The following is a 19,217-nucleotide window of genomic DNA, read 5'->3' on the forward strand; positions in this document are numbered from 1 at the left end:
TTCATCAGCACAGAGGGAAACCCACATAGCGGGGATCCCCTCTCTATACCACACACCTGTCACCCCCCAAAGACAAAGACAAGAAGCAGGTCCTGCAGCTCTGGAAAGGCCTACATAGTGAACAGCAGGACCAGGGGGGACTCTCTGGGGAGATTCACATACAGCTCCGCTCTAGGGAACAGTGTTGTCGATTATGCCATTACTGACATAGACCCAGAATTAACACGTCAAAAAATTTTCAGTCTACAGAATATGAGCCTAATAAAATTGGATTAAATGTAGCAATCAAAAAACAAAATGAAATATTTGAAATGACAGTAAAAAAAAAAATCTAAAATAAAAACTTTCAATACAAAAGGTACAAACAAAAAAAAACAAAACAAAAAGAAATCTGGTTTGATAACCAATGTGCGACTCTCAGAAAGATCCTCAGACAGATATCTAACAAAAAACACCGTGAGCCCCACAATCAGGAACTACGCCTCAGCTACTGCCAGGCTGGACAGCACTACAAGAACCTGCTCCGAGAGAAAAAACAAGAGCACACATCCCAAACATGAAATGACATCCAAGAGTCTATTGAGCAAAACTCCTTCTGGGAAACTCAAACACCCAAAAACCATAAACAATTGGCAATTCAAAACAGTAACATTAATGAAAAATTACTTCGAAAATGTATATCAACCAGTTGTGGACACACTAATTTCCGATCAGGCCACTATCATCCATAAATTAAATGATTCAGAAAACCAACTAGATGCCCCTATCACATGGCAGGAGCTGACAGCCCAAATACGCAGTCCAAAAAAGCTAGTGGCCCAGACAACACCAGCAATGAAATGCTTGAGGCCCTGCTCAAAATATTTAACCTGGTCTTGAGAGCTGGGTGTTTCCCCGAGATCTGGAATCAAGGACTGATAACCCCAATTTAAAAGAGTGGAGACAAATTCGACCCCAACAACTACCGGGGCGTCTGTGTGAGCAGTAATCTGGGGAAGGTGTTCTGCAGTATCATTAACACCCGGATACTGGCCTTCCTTACCCAACACAGTGTCCTGAGTAGTGGATTCTTACCAAACCATCACACATCCAACCATATTTACACCCGACACACCGTAATCAACAAACATGTATAACAAAACAAAAAAAGTAAGGTAAAATATTTGCTTGCTTTATTGATTCAAAAAAAGCCTTCGATTCAACCTGGCACAAATGACTATTTTATAAGCTCCTTCAAAGTGGTGTAAGGGGTAAAGTCTGTGACATTATCAAGTCAATGTACACGGAGAACAAATGTGGAGTGAGAATTGGCAACAAAAGAACAGAATTCTTCATTCGGGGGTGTGGGGTGAGACAGGGCTGCAGTCTGAGCCCAACACTATTCAACATCTACATCAATGGATTGGCCACAGTGCTGGAGCAGTCTGCAGCCCCTGGTCTCTCTACATGACACTGAAATTAAATTCCTGCTCTATGCAGATGACCTGGTCCTGTTGTCGCCCACAGAGCAGGGTCTACAGCGGAGCCTGTCACTGCTAGAGCAGTACTGTCAGACCTGGGCCCTGTCAGTAAATCTGGACAAGACTACAATTATGATCTTCCAAAAGAAAGCCAGATCTCAGGGAAACGGGTATCACTTTAACCTGGGGAATAACACCCTGGAGCACTGCTCCAGTTACACATACCTGGGGCTCACAATTAGTGCATCAGACACATATAACCTGGCTAGAAAAGCACTGAAAGATAAAGCATGCAGGGCATTCTATGCCATAAAGAGTCATTTTTTCAAAATCAAATCAAAATTTGGTTAAAAAATATTTAATAGTATAATTCAACCCATTCTATTGTATGGCAGTGAAATCTGGGGACCAATCCTAAATAATAAACCCCAAAAACTGGGACAGATGCCCAACAGCAGGAGAGATGTACCTCCTGCTGTCCTGCTCCAAATACACAGAAATAAGGGAGACATTTCATCCTCCTTACTGACACTGATAAAATAGGGATTCTGCTAGGGGAGCCGGCGCAGAGCTCTGAACTGGCAGCTCAGTATGTGTCAGCGTGCCACCGCCTGAGGGACAGCGGGTAGGGAGGGAGGCGGGGAGAGAGGGAGAGAGAGAGACAGAGCGAGCTCAGTGCGATGTCAGGACCCTGGGGGGATCCGGCAAACTCCACTTTAATGAAAAACGGCTTTCTCTGCCGGCAAGCTGACATTTCAATTGGAAGTGCGGCACACGCGAGAAACACAAACACAGATACTCCTCAGCGCAGATTACTGCATCCTAACAGCGCTTTCTCCAAACACAACTTTATTACAGACCGGGTTGATTGACAGGTAGGGAGGCAGCGAGGGAGAGAAGAATCTACTGCTGCAGGAGCATTATTACCCTTTAAATCTGCAGGGTGTCTGACAAGTCAATATCATGCATTATAGCAACTCGGATGTTCTCCGTTAGATCAGGCTGCTACACCCTTTATAGCACGCTGGGCAGAACATACAGCCATCAGCTTGACCGGATCTGAAGGGACAAACAATCTCTCACAGGAAAGTTTAAAACATTTCGTTTTTCAGCATTGAGTTCTCTTGGCACCTGTCTCTGCCTGCCTGACTCTAGCCCTGACCCTCACCTTTCATGAGCACTTAGAACAAAGGAAACACAGCACAAGACAGCGGTGAGGGTGTGGAACGGGTTACCCAGCCATGCTGTTGATGCTGAATCACTGGGATCTTTCAAGACCCGACTTGACAAACTTTTGAGATCAATCAGCTACTAGGAACCGGACAAGCACTGATGCGCTGAATGGCCTCCTCTCGCTCGTGAATTTTCTTGTGCTCCAATCAGTCTCTTTGAGATCTTGCGACCCTGCCGTGTCCTGCAGCTGACCAGCACTTTGCACAATGCAGGAGCTAAGAAGTTACAATATTGGATTCCTGCGCCTCTTGACTTTCAATAAAGCACATTCAAACTTTATTGAAAGTCTGCGGGTAGACTCCGGGGCGATTCAGCTGTGCCGTCGCTGAAGTTATTTTTGTGTAAAAAGTGTGCAGCTCAGGTTTCCGGTAGTTTTGGTCAATCAAGCTGCGACATGTACCCTATTGGCTATATCTCTGGATGTTACGTTGAGAAATTCAGCTCTTCAAAAACCTGTATACCTCGTTTCCACACACCACTCAGCCCGGGTTGAAAACCTGCCCCTGATACTGCGTTTCCATGTTCATTTAGCTGACCCGCATTGGATCCCAATCTGCCCCGGATTTTTTTCTGACCCTTCACCAAAGCAGGCCAAAGCTCCGTGCTTTAATATTCTCCTATTGTTTTTTTAGTAACAAAAAGCTCCAAAGAATTGTTCGGATTATTGGAAGCAAAGCAATAGCATCCATCCTTTTCGGGTTTGTAGGAGGGATGCGGGAGAACCCGGATCAGCTCGGATTAATGGTCAATCCGTGCTCATGGAAACGAGGAAGTATACACAAAGACTTTTTTTTTTTTTTTTTTTTCACAATCACCAGCACAGCAACTTTTACTGTTCAAAGAGATTCACACTGTACAGAATGTGACAGATGTAAATGAGACCAGGCATTTAGAAAAAACACAAAACCTTGCAAAACCAGAATGCACTATGCTGTCTGTACTTGACAGAAACATAGCTTGCATTGAGTTACTGAATGGAGTTATTCTGTAGGGTTATTTACATGATCACAGATCCTCTTCTTACAGTCTCTGTAACTAACCAACGAATTCCAGAAATCTGCTGTGCACACAGGTCTGAAATGGGCAGTTTTGAAGACAACATGTTCTAGTTTTTTTTTTTTTCATTTGAAATCACGATATCTGGTTCTATGCTAGGTTAAAGAAATGCTTTCAGATGGTGCTGCACTTCCTTGGTCAAGTGCAACAGATTTTCAGAGAGTAAGGTAAGCAAACTGAGAACTTCCTTAACCTAGTGTAGTGCCGCATATCATAAATGCTAGAAATGAGGTTTTATTTTGTTTTGTTTTGTTAAATGAACATTTGAGACCTATGTATCTACGCAAGTGCACAACAGGTAAGATTGGTGGAATTTTTGTCAGCTAGAATAATTCTAAATGGTGCACATTTAGCCCAGATGCAGCCCCTTGACTCAATATTATTCCTGCTGGAGTTGTGAGTGTGCTGTCATCTGTACCAGAATATGACACTGCAAGTTACTGGGATTAACACTGATCCAGAGTCTTTTTTAATTCAATGGTTCCCTCGTCAAGTATTACAAAGGGATATTGACTTTCTTTCCACTGTATGGTAAAAATTCTTCCATTAAAAACAGATAAATAAAGTCTGTGGTGCCCCGAGATGAGTGTTCTGGGCACTAGACGTGGGGCACTGCAACGGGTTCACCTGCAGGAGAACAGAGTTACATTAACATCTTTATACTTAGGACATTAACAGTTTAGAGTGTTAACATTTTCAAAGTGTTACACGTTTAGAATTTATCCAGGCAGCGGAAAGACTCCTATCGCATAGCTGTTTCACCCATTTCAGGTTTTAATACATAGCTTGATTAGCCGCAGTGTATAAGTAACAAGCTCAGTAGTGTCTTATTGAACTCCGTGAAACCAGGCATGGATCAAACTGCTATGCAGTGGGAGTCTTATTTCCATCTGTGTTATAATTATTATTATTTTTTTTAATAATTTAGTCGTTGCCAATTATTTTGTATTATTTTCTCCCCAATTTGAAATGGCCAATTATTTTTAGGCTCAGCTCACCGCTACCACCCCTGCGCTGACTCAGGAGGGGCGAAGATGAACACACGCTGTCCTCCGAAGCGTGTGCCGTCAGCCGACCGCTTTTTTACACACTGCGGACTCACCATGCAGCCACCCAAGAGCTACAGCGTCGGAGGACAACGCAGCTCTCAGGAAGCTTACAGGCAAGCCCGCTGGCGCCCGGCCAGACTACAGGGGTCGCTCGTGTGCGGTGAGCCGAGGACACCCTGGCCAACCTAACCCTCCCTACCCCCGGGCGGTGCTTGGCCAACTGAGCGCCGCCCCCTGGAAGCTCCCGTCCTCGGTCGGCAAAGAAATAGCCTGGACTCGAACCGGCGACATCCAGACTATAGAGCGCATCCTGCACTCCACGTGGAGCGCCTTTACTGGATGCGCCACTCGGGAGCCCCTCATCTGTGTTATTCTACACTTTTAACCAAACACAGCAGTCAGCTGTAGTGTTTATGCAGTAGGATGTGTGCAGTGTAAGGTTATTTATTCAGTATTTATTCAAAGTCTTTTTCATATATTATTATTATTATTTGCTTATTTAGCAGACGCCTTTGTCCAAGGCGACTTACAGTGACTGCATACACATATGTGTGCGCATCTCGTCCACATCAATGTTTCATCATAAGGTAAGAGCACTGTGCTGGAGGGCTTCTCATGAGGGTTACACACATCCCCACTGATCAATCTCTCTTTCTACTTTCACCTGAAGAAGAGACCTTTGAGGTCTTGAAAGCTTGCGATTCACTTTTGTTTAGTTAGTCCAACAAAATCTCCTTCTCTTTGTCTATCCTAAAGATCAGGAAATTTAACGGAAACTAATATCTCCGTTTCTGTATGTTTGAATGTTCTTGCATGAAAGCTTGTGACGCTCATAACTTCTGAACACCTTGTCGGATGAATCTGAAATTCTGTATGCAGGCTCGGAATGGTGGGGGAATTATTAATAACAGATCTGTGAGCAAAATTATTTTGTGCGTTAAGAAAAAAAACATTCTAGTTTCATTTCAGCATGCCCTAGAAGAAAGATATTGTGCATGCATTTCCACCGCCAAACCTGAAAAGTGTACAGTCTGTTAGCCTTTACAGCAGTGTCTCCAATAGGAGGAACCACTCTGTAGATGAGACTGCTGAGAACCAGACCTGGGTTCAACTACATTGTAACTGCAGCTGAACCTTGGCAAACTGCGTAATTGTAATTGAACAAGACAGCGTTGTAATTGTAATTGAAATTTCAGCAAACAAGGCTGCTGGAATTGGAATTGGAATTATCATAGTCTCCAGGTCTGCTGAGAACGTTTTGCAGGAAACACTAGTGGAACAGCTGGCTCATGAGGTGTGGTTACCCTGTAATACAGTGTGGAGCGCTACATTGCTTTTAGGTACTGTGGTTTTGTACCTAGGCTGGACAGCTTCACAGTCTCCGCACAGGCCAGGAACTTGCTGATGTGTTCGGAGCAGTTGCCCACGGAGGTCTGGTTCAGCTTCAGGCACTGCTCGAAAGCAGAGAAGGGCTCGGAACAGTCCGACCGGATCTTCTGGATAACCGGGCTGAAACAGAGAGGAGGGGAGCAGTGGTGAGATCTGCAGCTGGGGTCGTCAAACCCATTTCTGGGCACAATTCCTTGAAAATGTCACCTAAAACTAGTTGCTTGAACAAAGAACATAAGAAAGTTTACAAACGAGAGGAGGCCATTCGGCCTATCTTGCTCGTTTGGTTGTTAGTAGCTTATTGATCCCAGAATCTCATCAAGCAGCTTCTTGAAGGATCCCAGGGTGTCAGCTTCAACAACATTACTGGGTTGTGGTTCCAGACCCTCACAACAGTTCCTCTGTGGTTCTCAGCCTTTTCAAGCTTTTCCTCCACAGCAAAGTTTGCATGTATTTATTATTATTATTATTATTATTTATTTTTTAGCAGACGCCCTTATCCAGGGCGACTTACAATTGTTACAAGATATCACATTATACAGATAGCACATTATTTTACATACAATTACCCATTTATACAGTTTGGTTTTTACTGGAGCAAAAACCATATATTTGCATACAGGGATGGAAATATGAATCCTATTGCATAGCAGTTACACCCATTCCAGCTTTTAATACAAGCTTGATTAGCCCCCAGTGTAAAGCTATCAAGCTCAGGTGTGTCTTGTTAAACTCCTAGTAAAACCGGGAATGGATCTAACCGCTATGCAATGGGAGTCTTATTTCCATCCCTGGAAAATATGCCATTCAGTCCTGGGTCTCACCCAAACACAGTCTGTCAAAATGACATGGACGTCCAGTGGGCTCAGACAACCAAATCCATTGAAATTTTCCAGTGCTTCTACACAATGAAATGTTTCTGTACGATTACTCTTTCTCAAGGTCTTTGAATGAACGTAGGCTATAACACATTGATAAAGACTTCACAGTGCAGCTTTGCCAGCAACAGTACATCTTATAACTGATTATTTCTAATCTCTTTTAACCCAGTGATAGATGCGAAAGGCCAGCGAGTCACTGGGCCTTAAATGCACACGCAGGCTTCGAAAAGCACCCGGGCTCCCACTCACTGTGAAGAGGTGCAATGGGCCACCTTGACTTTGAGCTGGTAACAGTCCTGTTGCCAGGACGACGGGTTTGAAGCCACACACATCCCATAGTCCTCCATCTCCTTGCGGCAGTACTTGGCCGTGATTTCCATGGCGGCTTGCCTGGGGAGAGGGGAGAGGGGAGCTGTCAGGAGATTCATGAACTTCATCCAGAACTACGAACATCCCACATGGGTCTATTTGAATGATCTAAACAGCGTTGGAGCTGAAATCCTTTCTCCTTTCACTGCAGCCTAATCCCTATGCTACAACCAAACCTGCTTATTTTTGACCCCCATAATGGCATCACTAAATGGGTTTTTCAAACTACATAAAGAATATCAGGTTTAGAGACTGCCTGCTGGATCATGGGTGGGATAACAGTAATCTTTTTCTTTTTACTTACCTAAGAACATAAGAAAGTTTCCAAACGAGAGGAGGCCATTCAGCCCATCTTGCTCGTTTGGTTGTTAGTAGCTTATTGATCCCAGAATCTCATCAAGCAGCTTCTTGAAGGATCCTAGGGTGTCAGCTTCAACAACATTACTGGGGAGTTGGTTCCAGACCCTGACAATTCTCTGTGTAAAAAAGTGCCTCCTATTTTCTGTTGTGAATGCCCCTTTATCTAATCTCCATTTGTGACCCCTGGTCCTTGTTTCTTTTTTCAGGTCGAAAAAGTCCCCTGGGTTGACATTGTCTATACCTTTTAGTATTTTGAATGTTTGAATCAGATCGCCGCGCAGCCTTCTTTGTTCAGGACTGAAGAGATTAAATTCTTTTAGCCTGTCTGCATACGACATGCCTTTTAAACCCGGGATAATTCTGGTTGCTCTTCTTTGCACTCTTCCTAGAGCAGCAATATCCTTTTTGTAACGAGGTGACCAGAACTGAACACAATATTCTAGGTGAGGTCTTACTAGTGCATTGTAAAGTTTTAACATTACTTCCCTTGATTTAAATTCAACACTTCTCACAATATATCCGAGTATCTTGTTGGCCTTTTTTATAGCTTCCCCACATTGTCTAGATGAAGACATTTCTGAGTCAACATAAACTCCTAGGTCTTTTTCATAGTTCCCTTCTTCAATTTCACTATCTCCCATATGATATTTATAGTGGACATTTTTATTGCCTGCTTGCAGTACCTTACACTTGTCTCTATTAAATGTCATTTGCCATGTGTCTGCCCAGTTCTGAAGTTGTATTTTCTTAGAATAACTCCACAGCTATCATAGAGGGTGGACATGAAGTCTTTAAAATGTTAAAAGATATTAACGGAAATCAGGACCAAAGGACAGAGTTTCAAATGCTTTCGTTTCGATATGTTTATATTAGACGGAATGACATGATTTCATTTCCAGGATGGGGGTGAGTTTCCTATATGTATTACATGCATTATGTGAATGCATTGTTGTTACTAGTTTCACACTGGTTGTAATGTTGTTTACTGAAAATCTAAATAATATTAAAAACATTTTTCTTGAAACTAAGCACCGTTCTGCATAGTCTTGCCTATAAAAGTACACTCTTGCGGCCGATCAGCATGTGTTGTTGTAAATGCATACTTTAGCAACTTAGCAAACCAAACAGTAATTAAAACAAGCTACAGTCCACTTACATTTTGGATTCACCTTCCACGGATCACGATCACACACTGAAACCCAAGGTTATTAGAACTACACCCGCTACCGCACGTTTTCAATTTCACAACAAGCACCGCCCTTCTCGCTGCTGATTGCTTCAAACTATTCCAGTCGCGATGACGACGCAGGTGAATAATATTTCCAATTGGTTTAAGCGAAACGTCTTTCAGGGGGAGTTTTAATTCCACTATTTCCTGTCTGTTTCGCGCTCAAGCCCCGCCCTCCGTTAAAGGCACAGCACATTTTGTTCAAACAATATGGATAAATGTATTCTGTTCCTTAGACAGCGTAAATCAATACATACTTTATTGAATATAATACAGACAACTCAAAAATAGCTCCCAGAGAGAGAGAGAGAGATGTTTATAGCTCTATATGCTTTATAGAATAAATATATTGGCTGGATATGAAAAAGTCAACAGTATTCAAGGGTTCATCCTCTACAAATAATTAGGGTCAGTGCTTTAGTGTATTTATTCGACCCCCGCCCGAAAAAAAAATACAAATAAAACCTCATAAATATACACATGTTATGAAATTGAATAGTATTATTATTATTATTATTATTATTATTATTATTATTATTATTATTAATAATAAAACATATTTTTGTAGTCTTCGGACAGTTGCTAAGGTGACCCCACCCGGAAGTCCCCCCTCCACGTCTTCGTGTGAAACCCTTGCGTAGCCTCGGCGTGTTTACGTATGCGGAAGGAGCAGGTCGCTGCTTGGCCTGTCTATCCCCCCTCAGTCCCGGGGCTTGTAGTGTAGTAAACATGGCAGGAGAGAGTGCCGAAGCGCTGGGGAAAAGAAAGACGGTCCCTGCCGGGAATCACGCGGCCGCGGTGGCTGCTCCGGAGCCGGCAGACGAGCTGGTCCAGTCCGTGTCGCTGTACCGCCGGCGTCCTCGGCTCCTTCACGGCACGGTGCTGCCATTCGTGGCGGTTCTTTACCCGGCCTGGCTGTACCTGTGGCTGGCGGTGTACGGCGTCGCTGAGTACCCGGAGGCCGGCTTCATCGCGCTCGCCGCCATCGGGATCGCGCACGTCCTCACCGCGCTCTCGGGGCACTGGTCTGTGCACGCCCACTGCTGGTTTACCTGTTCCAAGGTAAACGTGGGTGGGGGTGACGTCACCATCATCATCACCCTCAACATCATCATCATCATTATCATTTGGGGTTCGTTCGGATTGTGTGTGGGGGCATCGCTAACTGTGAGAGGGGACTTCCGTCCAAATCACTCCCCCACCCCACGTGGGGCTGCTGATTTGGGTTTTTCAGTTTCACAATTAAACGTTTGTATTTTGTTTTAAAGAAAGGATCATTAGCTATAATATTATACAGCTGTGATGGACGTTTTGTGCATCAGTCAGTCATCTGGGCTTGTGCCCCAGTTCAGAGCTGAGCTCAGCTGTCAAAAACAGGTAACAAAATGGTAGAAACTGTATCTTTTCGTTGTTTGACAAAAATCTAGACAGGCTGCTAGGTACAAGAAATAAGACTCATATTGCATAGCAGTGTCACCCATTCCAGGTTTTACTACGAGCTTGATCAGCCCCAGTGTACAGGTAACAAGCTCAGGAGTGTCTTATTAAACTCATAGCAGCTCCAGCAATGGATCAAGCTGCTATGCAATGGGAGTCTTATTTCCATCCTTTTACAGGTTCAGCATACATTATGTATGCACACAACGTACTCAAGCACTTCCCCTAAAACAACAAAGCCCACCTGTACTATTGGTTTTGGAGAATGTGCTGTTCAGGTATTGTTTCAAAAGATGGATTTGTACTCAACCACAGCAGCTGTGTGCCGTGTTACTAGAATCAATTTTGATCAGTGCTGTGTCATTTCTTAATAATTGAAAGGACAGATTCATTTCACCAGCATAGTGGTGCGCATTCTGTAACTGTATGATTGGATCAAATTCGTTTTGCAAATCGAATCATCTGTGATGTTTTATCAACCAACTTTCTTTAACTGTACACTATTGTTTACCCAGGAACCGGACCCAAACAAGGCGACCTTCGCGAAGGTTGTCCCCATGCCGAACAATGGATCCGCAGAGCTTGTGCCTCTGCAGAGAAACAAGGTATACTTCACTCCTTAGATCCATGCTGCAGCGTTATCATGTGCTCTACCCTGCTCCCCTGTGCTGCACCCTGCTCCCCTGTGCTGCACCCCGCTCCCCTGTGCTGTACCCTGCTCCCCTGTGCTGTACCCTGCTCCCCTGTGCTGTACCCTGCTCCCCTGTGCTGTACCCTGCTCCCCTGTGCTGTATCCTGCTCCCTTGTGCTGTACCCTGCTCCCCTGTGCTGTACCCTGCTCCCCTGTGCTCTCCCCTGCTCCCCTGTGCTGTACCCTGCTCCCCCTGTGCTGCTCCCCTGCTCCAACTTGTCATTTTTCTTTTCATTCTTAACATCCTGACAACTTTTTACACTTATAACTTTAAAGTCTGTTTCAAAGCTCTTTCCAAAATGGCTGCTCTAGTGCACTGGGGTTTGAGATCTGTCCTCTAAATCACTGCAGGAAGAGCGATTTAAAAAATACAAAAAACATAACAACAAGTGCTCTGGCTTTTCTGTTCCGTACCACATCATGGATCGTTATTGCTGTGTTACCTGTTTGACAATGTGGGCAATAATCCTGACAATATCCGTGGATGTTTTGAAAAGAGATTTGAAACAGACTTTAAAGTTATAAGTGTAAAAAGTTGTCAGGATTTTAACAATGAAAAGACAAATCACAGGTGCGTTATTTAAACAGTTGTAGCAACACGTGGAGACGTGGAATGCTAGATTTTTTCAGAACCCCGCTACTTACTTTTTAACTTGTAACTTTGACCTCTTGCGAGTTTGTGATTGAGTTTCGAAGCTGTCTGGTTTTTAAAAGTTTGGCGGTTGGTTTGGTTCCCCCGGCAGGACGAGGGCGGACGGGAGGTGATCTCGTTCGAGTTCCAGAAGCTGCGGTACTGGTACGACGGGGAGGAGAGGAAGCGCTTCGTTCCCGTGGCCTTCCCCGTGGAGCAGCCGTTCGGCTTTTTCCACACCTGGAAGGGCTACCAGGAGGAATCGGAGCTGCGGACTGCGGAGAAGAAATACGGGATGAACAAGTACGTGCCAAAAAGACGAGGGGGGCAGACTCTTCAGGAGCGCTTCTGTGAGGAGGATTTCTATCACTGAGACAAATATTTGATTGTTCGATTATTCCATAGATACCAGTATCATTTATACAGCGTTCTTCCTGTGCAAGCATCCCAGGGTGCTTTACAGAAATACAGAGCAAGCCAAAAGAGCTCCAAACTACTCACTAGTGAACAGCCAAATCAATGAGATATGTTTCATGTTTAGATTTCAATATTGTTCAAATAAACAGTGCCGGGAATGTATTTGCTGGCAAAAAATGACCATGTTCGGATCTCTTCATATAAGAGAATTTTACATGAAGGGAACGAGGAAAGTGAATTAAATTGAATTGTGTCAATTGTACACTCCCCATGTGGGGTGATTAGGTCTGTAAATGGTGTCAATGTGGAGTTGTATTAGCCTGACAGATCCTTTCATTAATGTGGTAGGTATTATAAACGAGGAATATTTTCTTAACCAGTGAGCAAGGAATTTCATCACTATCACAGAAACGATTGCTTTCGTACATTTATTCATTTGTTTCTGTGTCACAGGGCTGAGATGGTGGTGCCTGATTTTCTGCAGCTGTTTAAGGAAAGGGCGACTGCACCATTCTTTGTCTTTCAGGTAAGGAGGCAAGAAAACTAGAAAATACTGACGTTGATTCAATTGTAAAGTGCCCCTCAGCCTGCTCTGTAACCATCGGGGTGAATGCTAGGCTCGAGATTGTCTTCTCCAATACAGAAATGATCTGGTAGAACTTGAAAGTGATTTGAAATGAGACTTGTTTGTTTCCATGAGCAGCAGATTGAGATCAAATCAGTTTCAGTCGGCACTCTGTCTGTCTGTCGGTCTGTCTGTAACTCGATCTCGCCCCACTGCTGGTGGAAGTTACCCAATGAGCGTCCAATGAGAAGGACGCTAGAGGGGGGCGGGGTTTAAATCTGACTGCAGAAAAAAAAAAAAATGAAGTGAATATATTATGCTGTCAGGGAAATATTGGAGGTTGATGAGTGTATCATGAACAGCAATTAACCTGATACATACAGGGGATCTTTGACTTCTGTGTAAAGTGTAGACTGCAGATGGAACCGGCTGCAGCCCCAGTTTGATACTGGGAACGAGATGAGTTTTACAGACTGGTCTCATGGTGCAGATGGGAATGTGGCACAAGGCAGTGGTCTTGTCTGCTCTGAGAAGCTGGTCTGTACTTGGATGGGAGACCAGGAGTGATATACTATACAGGTTGTCTGGCAAGTCAGGCATTATAGACAATATCATCTATTACACGATTAGTACGCTGTCTGTTAAATTAGGTGACCACTCCTTGACTGTCTGCACCGCACATCACAGTGATCTGCAGTGCTGCACATGCATTCAGTTATTCAGGTTGAGCGCTGTACTGAAATCAAGTGCTGACAATCAGGTGAGGGTCAAGTTTACCGTTCCAAGGGAAACGAGTGAAGAAACAGCTGCTTGGGTTTGTGCTGATTGCTGCTTTTCTTAGACTCTGTGGAGAACAGCGATCCATACAAACCCAAGCCGCTGTCTCTTCACTCGTTTCACTTTGAATGGTAAACTAGCCCAGCCAACGGCAGTGACCCTCGCCTGTGGATCGCTCGATCAGAATCACAAAGCATGGGTTTGTGCAGCGCTAGCGAGATGATTTTGTTCCTCTTTGCTTTGAGACATTGCACACCCGAAAGAAACCGAGAGACAGTAAGTATGAACCACGGTGCCGATGAGAATGCCGGACTTGCGGGTCACGAAAAAAAAAAGATAAAGGGATAAAAAAAATAATTCCAAACATTTTTCCCCACTGTAACTCCCCCTGCCAAAGCGTGTGGGCATTAATATTTATCTGACCGTGGTTCTGTTTGTGTAGTTCCGGATGACAGATGCTTTTCTTCCTGTGAATATGGATGAATAGCTTGTGGTTTTAATAAAAGGGGGGAGGGTGGACAGACTTGGCAGCAGTGCTGTACTTTCACAGATATAAGCACATTCACATGTGGAGGAGGGTTGAGGCACCAATAACTAAGCTAAAAGCGTTTCACTGATTTAAAAAAACAAACCAAAAAAAAAAAAGAAATGTTGAATAAGATCATAACCTAGTCGTCCACAGCCGCTCTTAGATAAAAAGTATTTTTATATAACCTGCAGATTGTTCTCCTAACACACAGTTGGCTTTTATTATAGAAGGATTGATATGAGTTGAGGCTTAAATGGGAAAAAAATTTGAAAGGTCATTTTTTCCAATCTGATCAGAACACTTTTCTACTTAAGGTGAAAACTGCAGTCACTTCCGGTTTTCTTACATTTTTATTCCATTAAAATACAAAATAAATAAATAAGCCATCCGGAGAAATCCCTGATGCTGTGGCTAATCCGCAGTCTTTGTTTTATTTATTGTGTGCTAGCGTCAGGGCACAGCTTTAGAGACTTTTATTTGGGCAGCGACACAAATATATTCATTTTTTTGTCATTTGACCCTGCATGAGCCAATGTGAGGGTTTAAAAAAAGAAATCTAGCCAATAAGATTTATGCAGAAAAAAAGGAAATAGGACTCCTGTTGAATAGCAGTTTGATCCATTCCTGGTTGTGCTATGAGTTTAATAAGACACTCCTGAGCTTGTTACCTATACACTGCTAATCAATAAAACCTGGAATGGGCGAAACTGCTGTGCAATAGGAGTCTTATTTCCATCCCTGTGCTGTGCTAATATGTGCGTTGCGCTTACATCCTTGACAGTACAGTAATCTTCCAGCGGCTAGACTGATCTGATATCTGTGTCTGTGTGTGTCTTAATGTGAGGCTCCTTGCCTGTTCATTGAAGCCTCCAAGCACTGTTGAGAGGCAGCTGGGTGCTGTGGAAGGGAGGGTCTGGCTGGTGGCTTTGAAGTGCAGCGTGCCCTTGGCTGAGCTCCGAGAAATCCCTGGGAGTTGGGAGTGGGGTTATCTGAGCATGTCTGGGGAGAGTGGGCGGGTGCCACAGTTGGCATGGGCTCCCATTCATGTGATTACCAGGGTCAGGTGGAAAGGATTTAGAAGACTGAACTGAGCTTGGAAAGGACAAAGGACACAGACAGACAGACAGCAGGGCTGGAAATAAGACTCCAATTGCATAGCAGTTTAATAAGACACGCCTGAGCTTGTTACCTATACACTGGGGCTAATCAAGCTCACAGTAAAACCTGGAATGGGCGAAACTGCAGTGCAACAGGGATCTTATTACCATCCCTGGACAGGCACGTACACACGCACAAACACAGAGGTCTGTGGTGCCTGGATGAGTACTGGTATTACAGTGTACTGTAGTGTGTTCTGTACCTGCCTCACCTGTCCTTGTTACCTGTGCAGGTGTTCTGTGTGGGGCTGTGGTGTCTGGATGAGTACTGGTATTACAGTGCACTGTAGTGTGTTCTGTACCTGCCTCACCTGTCCTTGTTACCTGTGCAGGTGTTCTGTGTGGGGCTGTGGTGTCTGGATGAGTACTGGTATTATAGTGTACTGTAGTGTGTTCTGTACCTGCCTCACCTGTCCTTGTTACCTGTGCAGGTGTTCTGTGTGGGGCTGTGGTGTCTGGATGAGTACTGGTATTACAGCATCTTCACCCTGTTCATGCTGGTGGCGTTCGAGGCCTCGCTGGTCCAGCAGCAGAAGAGGAACATGTCAGAGATCCGCAAGATGGGCAACAAGCCCTACATGATCCAGGTGAGCGCCTTGGATTCTCAGAGCTTCTGCGCTCCCCACCGTCATGAGCACCATTCAAGTGTATCAGTACGCACCCAATAAAGTTTAACAAGCCAGACACTAACCACTCGGATGTTGCTTACAGGCACATTGAAGTAGTCTCCAGTTGTTTCTTATTGGTTCATTCTAACACAGTTTCTTTTTCTAGAACAAAGTTTATAGCGATGTGTCTTAATTCCATCCTTATAACCCCTGTGTATGAACTGGCAGGTCTACCGAAGCAGGAAGTGGAGACCCATACAAAGCGATGAGCTTGTTCCTGGGGATATCGTCTCCATAGGTAAGCAGCACTTTATTCCCCTCTCCTTGTCACTGTAACGATTTACTAGGCAGCTGCAGCAGTGCTTTTTCTACTGCCTCCAGTTGGTGGTCCAACCCCATTCATCCTAGCCCTTGAATACCACTTACAGACAAGAATTAGGGGTGATTATCTGTTCTGTTATGCGTCTGGCTGGGTTAATGAGATGCTGTGGCCAAAAGTTTTGCAGCAACTACAATTTTAAGATTGAGACCATTAAAAAAATAACTATATGAACATAATTTAGATCTTTTATTTAATATCATGTAATCAAAGAAACTACAAAATGATATCACAAAAGTCTACCGGAAGCCATAATAGTAGTATGGTATTAAATTTAGAAATGTCACATTTTTCATATGTTGTCAGTTTTTCGTTAAGTACGCTATATGGAAAACTACATTAGAATTTCAATATGTTAACGTAACGTTATTCAGCAGGTTTCATTCGACTATGAAGCAGTAATTAGTTAATTCTATAGAGTGATGTAAAACTTTTGCCCATAGCTGTACACAGCAGACCAGTTTAGCGGTCCTGGCCTTGGGTTTCCCCTGTGTAATTTTGGTATGCCTAATTTCATATCAGACACCGAAACTAGGTATAGCGAAACCTTGCTGGTAGCACAGTTTTACTGGTAAGGTTTTTATTTGAATTAGGCTTAGTGGGTTTATCTTTCAGCAAAGTTACATATGCCTTTTTTCCACGGGCAAAACATGAATACATCTATAATGGTCTAATTGGGTTTACATGTGCCTGATCTTGTAGCATTTGATTTAAAGAGCAGTTTGTTTGGTTCCAAAAGCAGATCTTGTGGTCTCTGGATCTAGAGCGAAATCGGACGGTTTTAGGTGGGGGCACTCTTTAAACATGCCCTCACTCAGTCAGCTAATTAGAAGTTAAAGATACTGTCCTCTGGACTGCTGAAGAAACAGCAGCTCTCCTCTGTATGAGGGATAGTCAGACTATGAGAGAACAGTTTTCAAACTGGAAAAACACTGAAAGAACTAATCATTTCAGTGACAACTGTTTCGACTGGCAAGTCTTTCTCAATGTTCTCATCGAAGACGTTGAGAAAAGACTTCTAGTCAAAACGTCTGCCGTAATTATTATTTTTATTATTATTTATTTATTTGGCAGACACCTTTATCCATTATGTTTCTTTGAGTATTTCTGCAGTTTGAAAACTGTATCGTGGTAAAGCTAGTCAGTGAGTCAAGTTTTCTGGGTGTGTTATCCACAACTATTAACTCAACAGTGCTACATTTAGATATACTAACAGAAACTCAATAGATTTAATGACAAACGTTTCGCTTTTCTGAAGACCTTATGAAATACTTCTAATCGAAACATTTGTCATTGAATCTACAGCTATAGCCAAAAGCATTGCATCACCCTATAAAGTTTACAAATCTTGCTTCATAAAGTCGAATGAAACCTGCTGAATAATGTTACGTTAACATACTGAATTGCACACTGCTTTGTAGTTTTCCGTGTACGAATGACTGACAAAAGTTGAAAAATGTAACATTTTGAAATACTGTACTACTTTTATGGCTTCCGGTACACTCTTGCGATATCATTTTGTAGTTTCTTTGATTACATGATGTTAAATAAAATATCTCAATTATGTTCATAAAGGTTTTTTTTTAACGGTCTCAATCCTAAAATTCTAGGTGATGCAAAACTTTAGGACTTAGCTGGGTACATTTATTTTAGTATTTCTGTTGAAGACACTGGTTCTGTTAGTACCTCTCCAGTTCTGGTGGTGTTGTGATGCTGTCTCTGTCGCCCCCTGCAGGCCGGTCCCCTCAGGAGCACCTGGTCCCCTGCGATGTGCTCCTACTCAGAGGGAGGTGCATCGTGGATGAAGCCATGCTGACAGGAGAGTCTGTGCCACAGATGAAGGTGGGTCAGCTCTGCCTCCGCTAATCCCAGCGCTGCTCCAAACTGACCTGTAGTAACAAACCATGCACCACACGTAGAAGTGAACAGCTGGCAATAAGACTCCTATTGCTTAGCAGTTTCATCCATTCCAGGTTTTACTACAAGCTTGATTGCAAGCGCAGGTTTGTCTGATCAAAACCAGGATTGGATCAAACTGCTATGCAATGGGAGTCTTATTTCCATCCCTGTCGTACCATGTTAGGTTTCCAATATATGCTATAGTTGTACTGTGTAGTGCCTGTCTTTAGAATGCATTACTGTGAGTTTAGTAAGACACACCTGAGCTTGTTACCTATACACTGAGGCTGATCAGGGTTGCAGTAAAATCTGGAATGGGTGAAACTGGTATGCAATGGGAGTCTTTATTTCCACCTCTGATCGGCTTGCTTGTGCACGGTGCAGCAGAGCTCTGTAGCTCTTTGGCCCTTGCGTTCCTGACTCTGGTTTGTTGCTGCTCTTGTTACAGGAGCCTGTGGAGGAGCTGGATCCCGGGAGAGTCCTGGACCTGCAGAGTGACTCCCGACTGCACGTGATCTCAGGGGGCACCAAGGTGGTGCAGCACACCCCCCCGCACAAAGCCAGCGCCGGGCTCAAACGTAGGGAGCTCTCCTCACAGCACACAGCACACTCCCACAGAACCACAGCACACAGTACAGACCCCCACAGAACCACAGCACACAGTACAGACCCCCACAGAACCACAGAACCACAGTACATCCCCAACAGAACCACAGCACACAGCACACGCCCCACAGAACCCAGAGAACCACAGCACACAGTACAGACCCCACAGAACCCACAGAACCACAGCACGACCCCACAGAACCCACAGAACCACAGCACACCCCCACAGAACCACATCACACAGTACAGACCCCACAGAACCACAGCACACAGCACACCCCCACAGAACCCACAGAACCACAGCACACCCCCCACAGAACCACAGCACACAGTACAGACCCCACAGAACCACAGCACACAGCACACCCCCCACAGAACCACAGCACACAGCACACCCCCACAGAACCACAGCACACAGCACACCCCCCACAGAACCACAGCACACAGTACAGCCCCCTACAGCACACAGCACACCCCCCACAGAACCACAGCACAC

General features: G+C 44.1%; 2 protein-coding genes across 3 annotated transcripts in view; one reads left to right on the forward strand and one right to left on the reverse strand.

Moving 5' to 3' along the window:
* Positions 1 to 2,136: 2,136 nt before the first annotated feature.
* On the reverse strand, positions 2,137 to 9,079 carry LOC131706612 (coiled-coil-helix-coiled-coil-helix domain-containing protein 5-like). The gene is made up of 4 exons (XM_059008027.1): positions 8,954 to 9,079; positions 7,318 to 7,458; positions 6,156 to 6,307; positions 2,137 to 4,376 (listed from the first exon to the last, which is right to left on the reverse strand). Coding segments are annotated over exons 1-4 (324 nt in total). The 5' UTR covers positions 8,956 to 9,079; the 3' UTR covers positions 2,137 to 4,347.
* Positions 9,080 to 9,676: 597 nt separating this feature from the next.
* The window catches only part of LOC117402033 (endoplasmic reticulum transmembrane helix translocase), a 38,532-nt gene continuing 28,991 nt past the window's right edge, over positions 9,677 to 19,217 (forward strand). The window contains exons 1-8 of one of the 2 annotated variants that reach the window (XM_059008021.1): positions 9,677 to 10,087; positions 10,978 to 11,067; positions 11,897 to 12,087; positions 12,655 to 12,727; positions 15,661 to 15,816; positions 16,066 to 16,135; positions 17,952 to 18,058; positions 18,564 to 18,693. In XM_059008021.1, the coding sequence (XP_058864004.1) occupies positions 9,755 to 10,087; positions 10,978 to 11,067; positions 11,897 to 12,087; positions 12,655 to 12,727; positions 15,661 to 15,816; positions 16,066 to 16,135; positions 17,952 to 18,058; positions 18,564 to 18,693 (1,150 nt within the window). In that variant the 5' untranslated portion in view covers positions 9,677 to 9,754. Of the gene's footprint in view, positions 10,088 to 10,312; positions 10,403 to 10,977; positions 11,068 to 11,896; positions 12,088 to 12,654; positions 12,728 to 15,660; positions 15,817 to 16,065; positions 16,136 to 17,951; positions 18,059 to 18,563; positions 18,694 to 19,217 lie in introns of those variants that run through there. The other variant, XM_059008022.1, reaches the window with a different exon arrangement.

The sequence above is a fragment of the Acipenser ruthenus genome, chromosome 36 (genome assembly GCF_902713425.1).
Source record: "Acipenser ruthenus chromosome 36, fAciRut3.2 maternal haplotype, whole genome shotgun sequence".
NCBI classification, from domain to species: Eukaryota; Metazoa; Chordata; class Actinopteri; order Acipenseriformes; family Acipenseridae; genus Acipenser; species Acipenser ruthenus.

What these genes read in the sequence shown, in the direction of transcription:
- LOC131706612 (XM_059008027.1), bottom strand. An exon ending in GCCCATTGCACCTCTTCACA is followed by an intron (nt 6,308 to 7,317) that starts GTGAGTGGGAGC and finishes TCTCTGTTTCAG; the next exon opens with CCCGGTTATCCAGAAGATCC. An exon ending in TGTGAAGCTGTCCAGCCTAG is followed by an intron (nt 4,377 to 6,155) that starts GTACAAAACCAC and finishes GTTCTCCTGCAG; the next exon opens with GTGAACCCGTTGCAGTGCCC.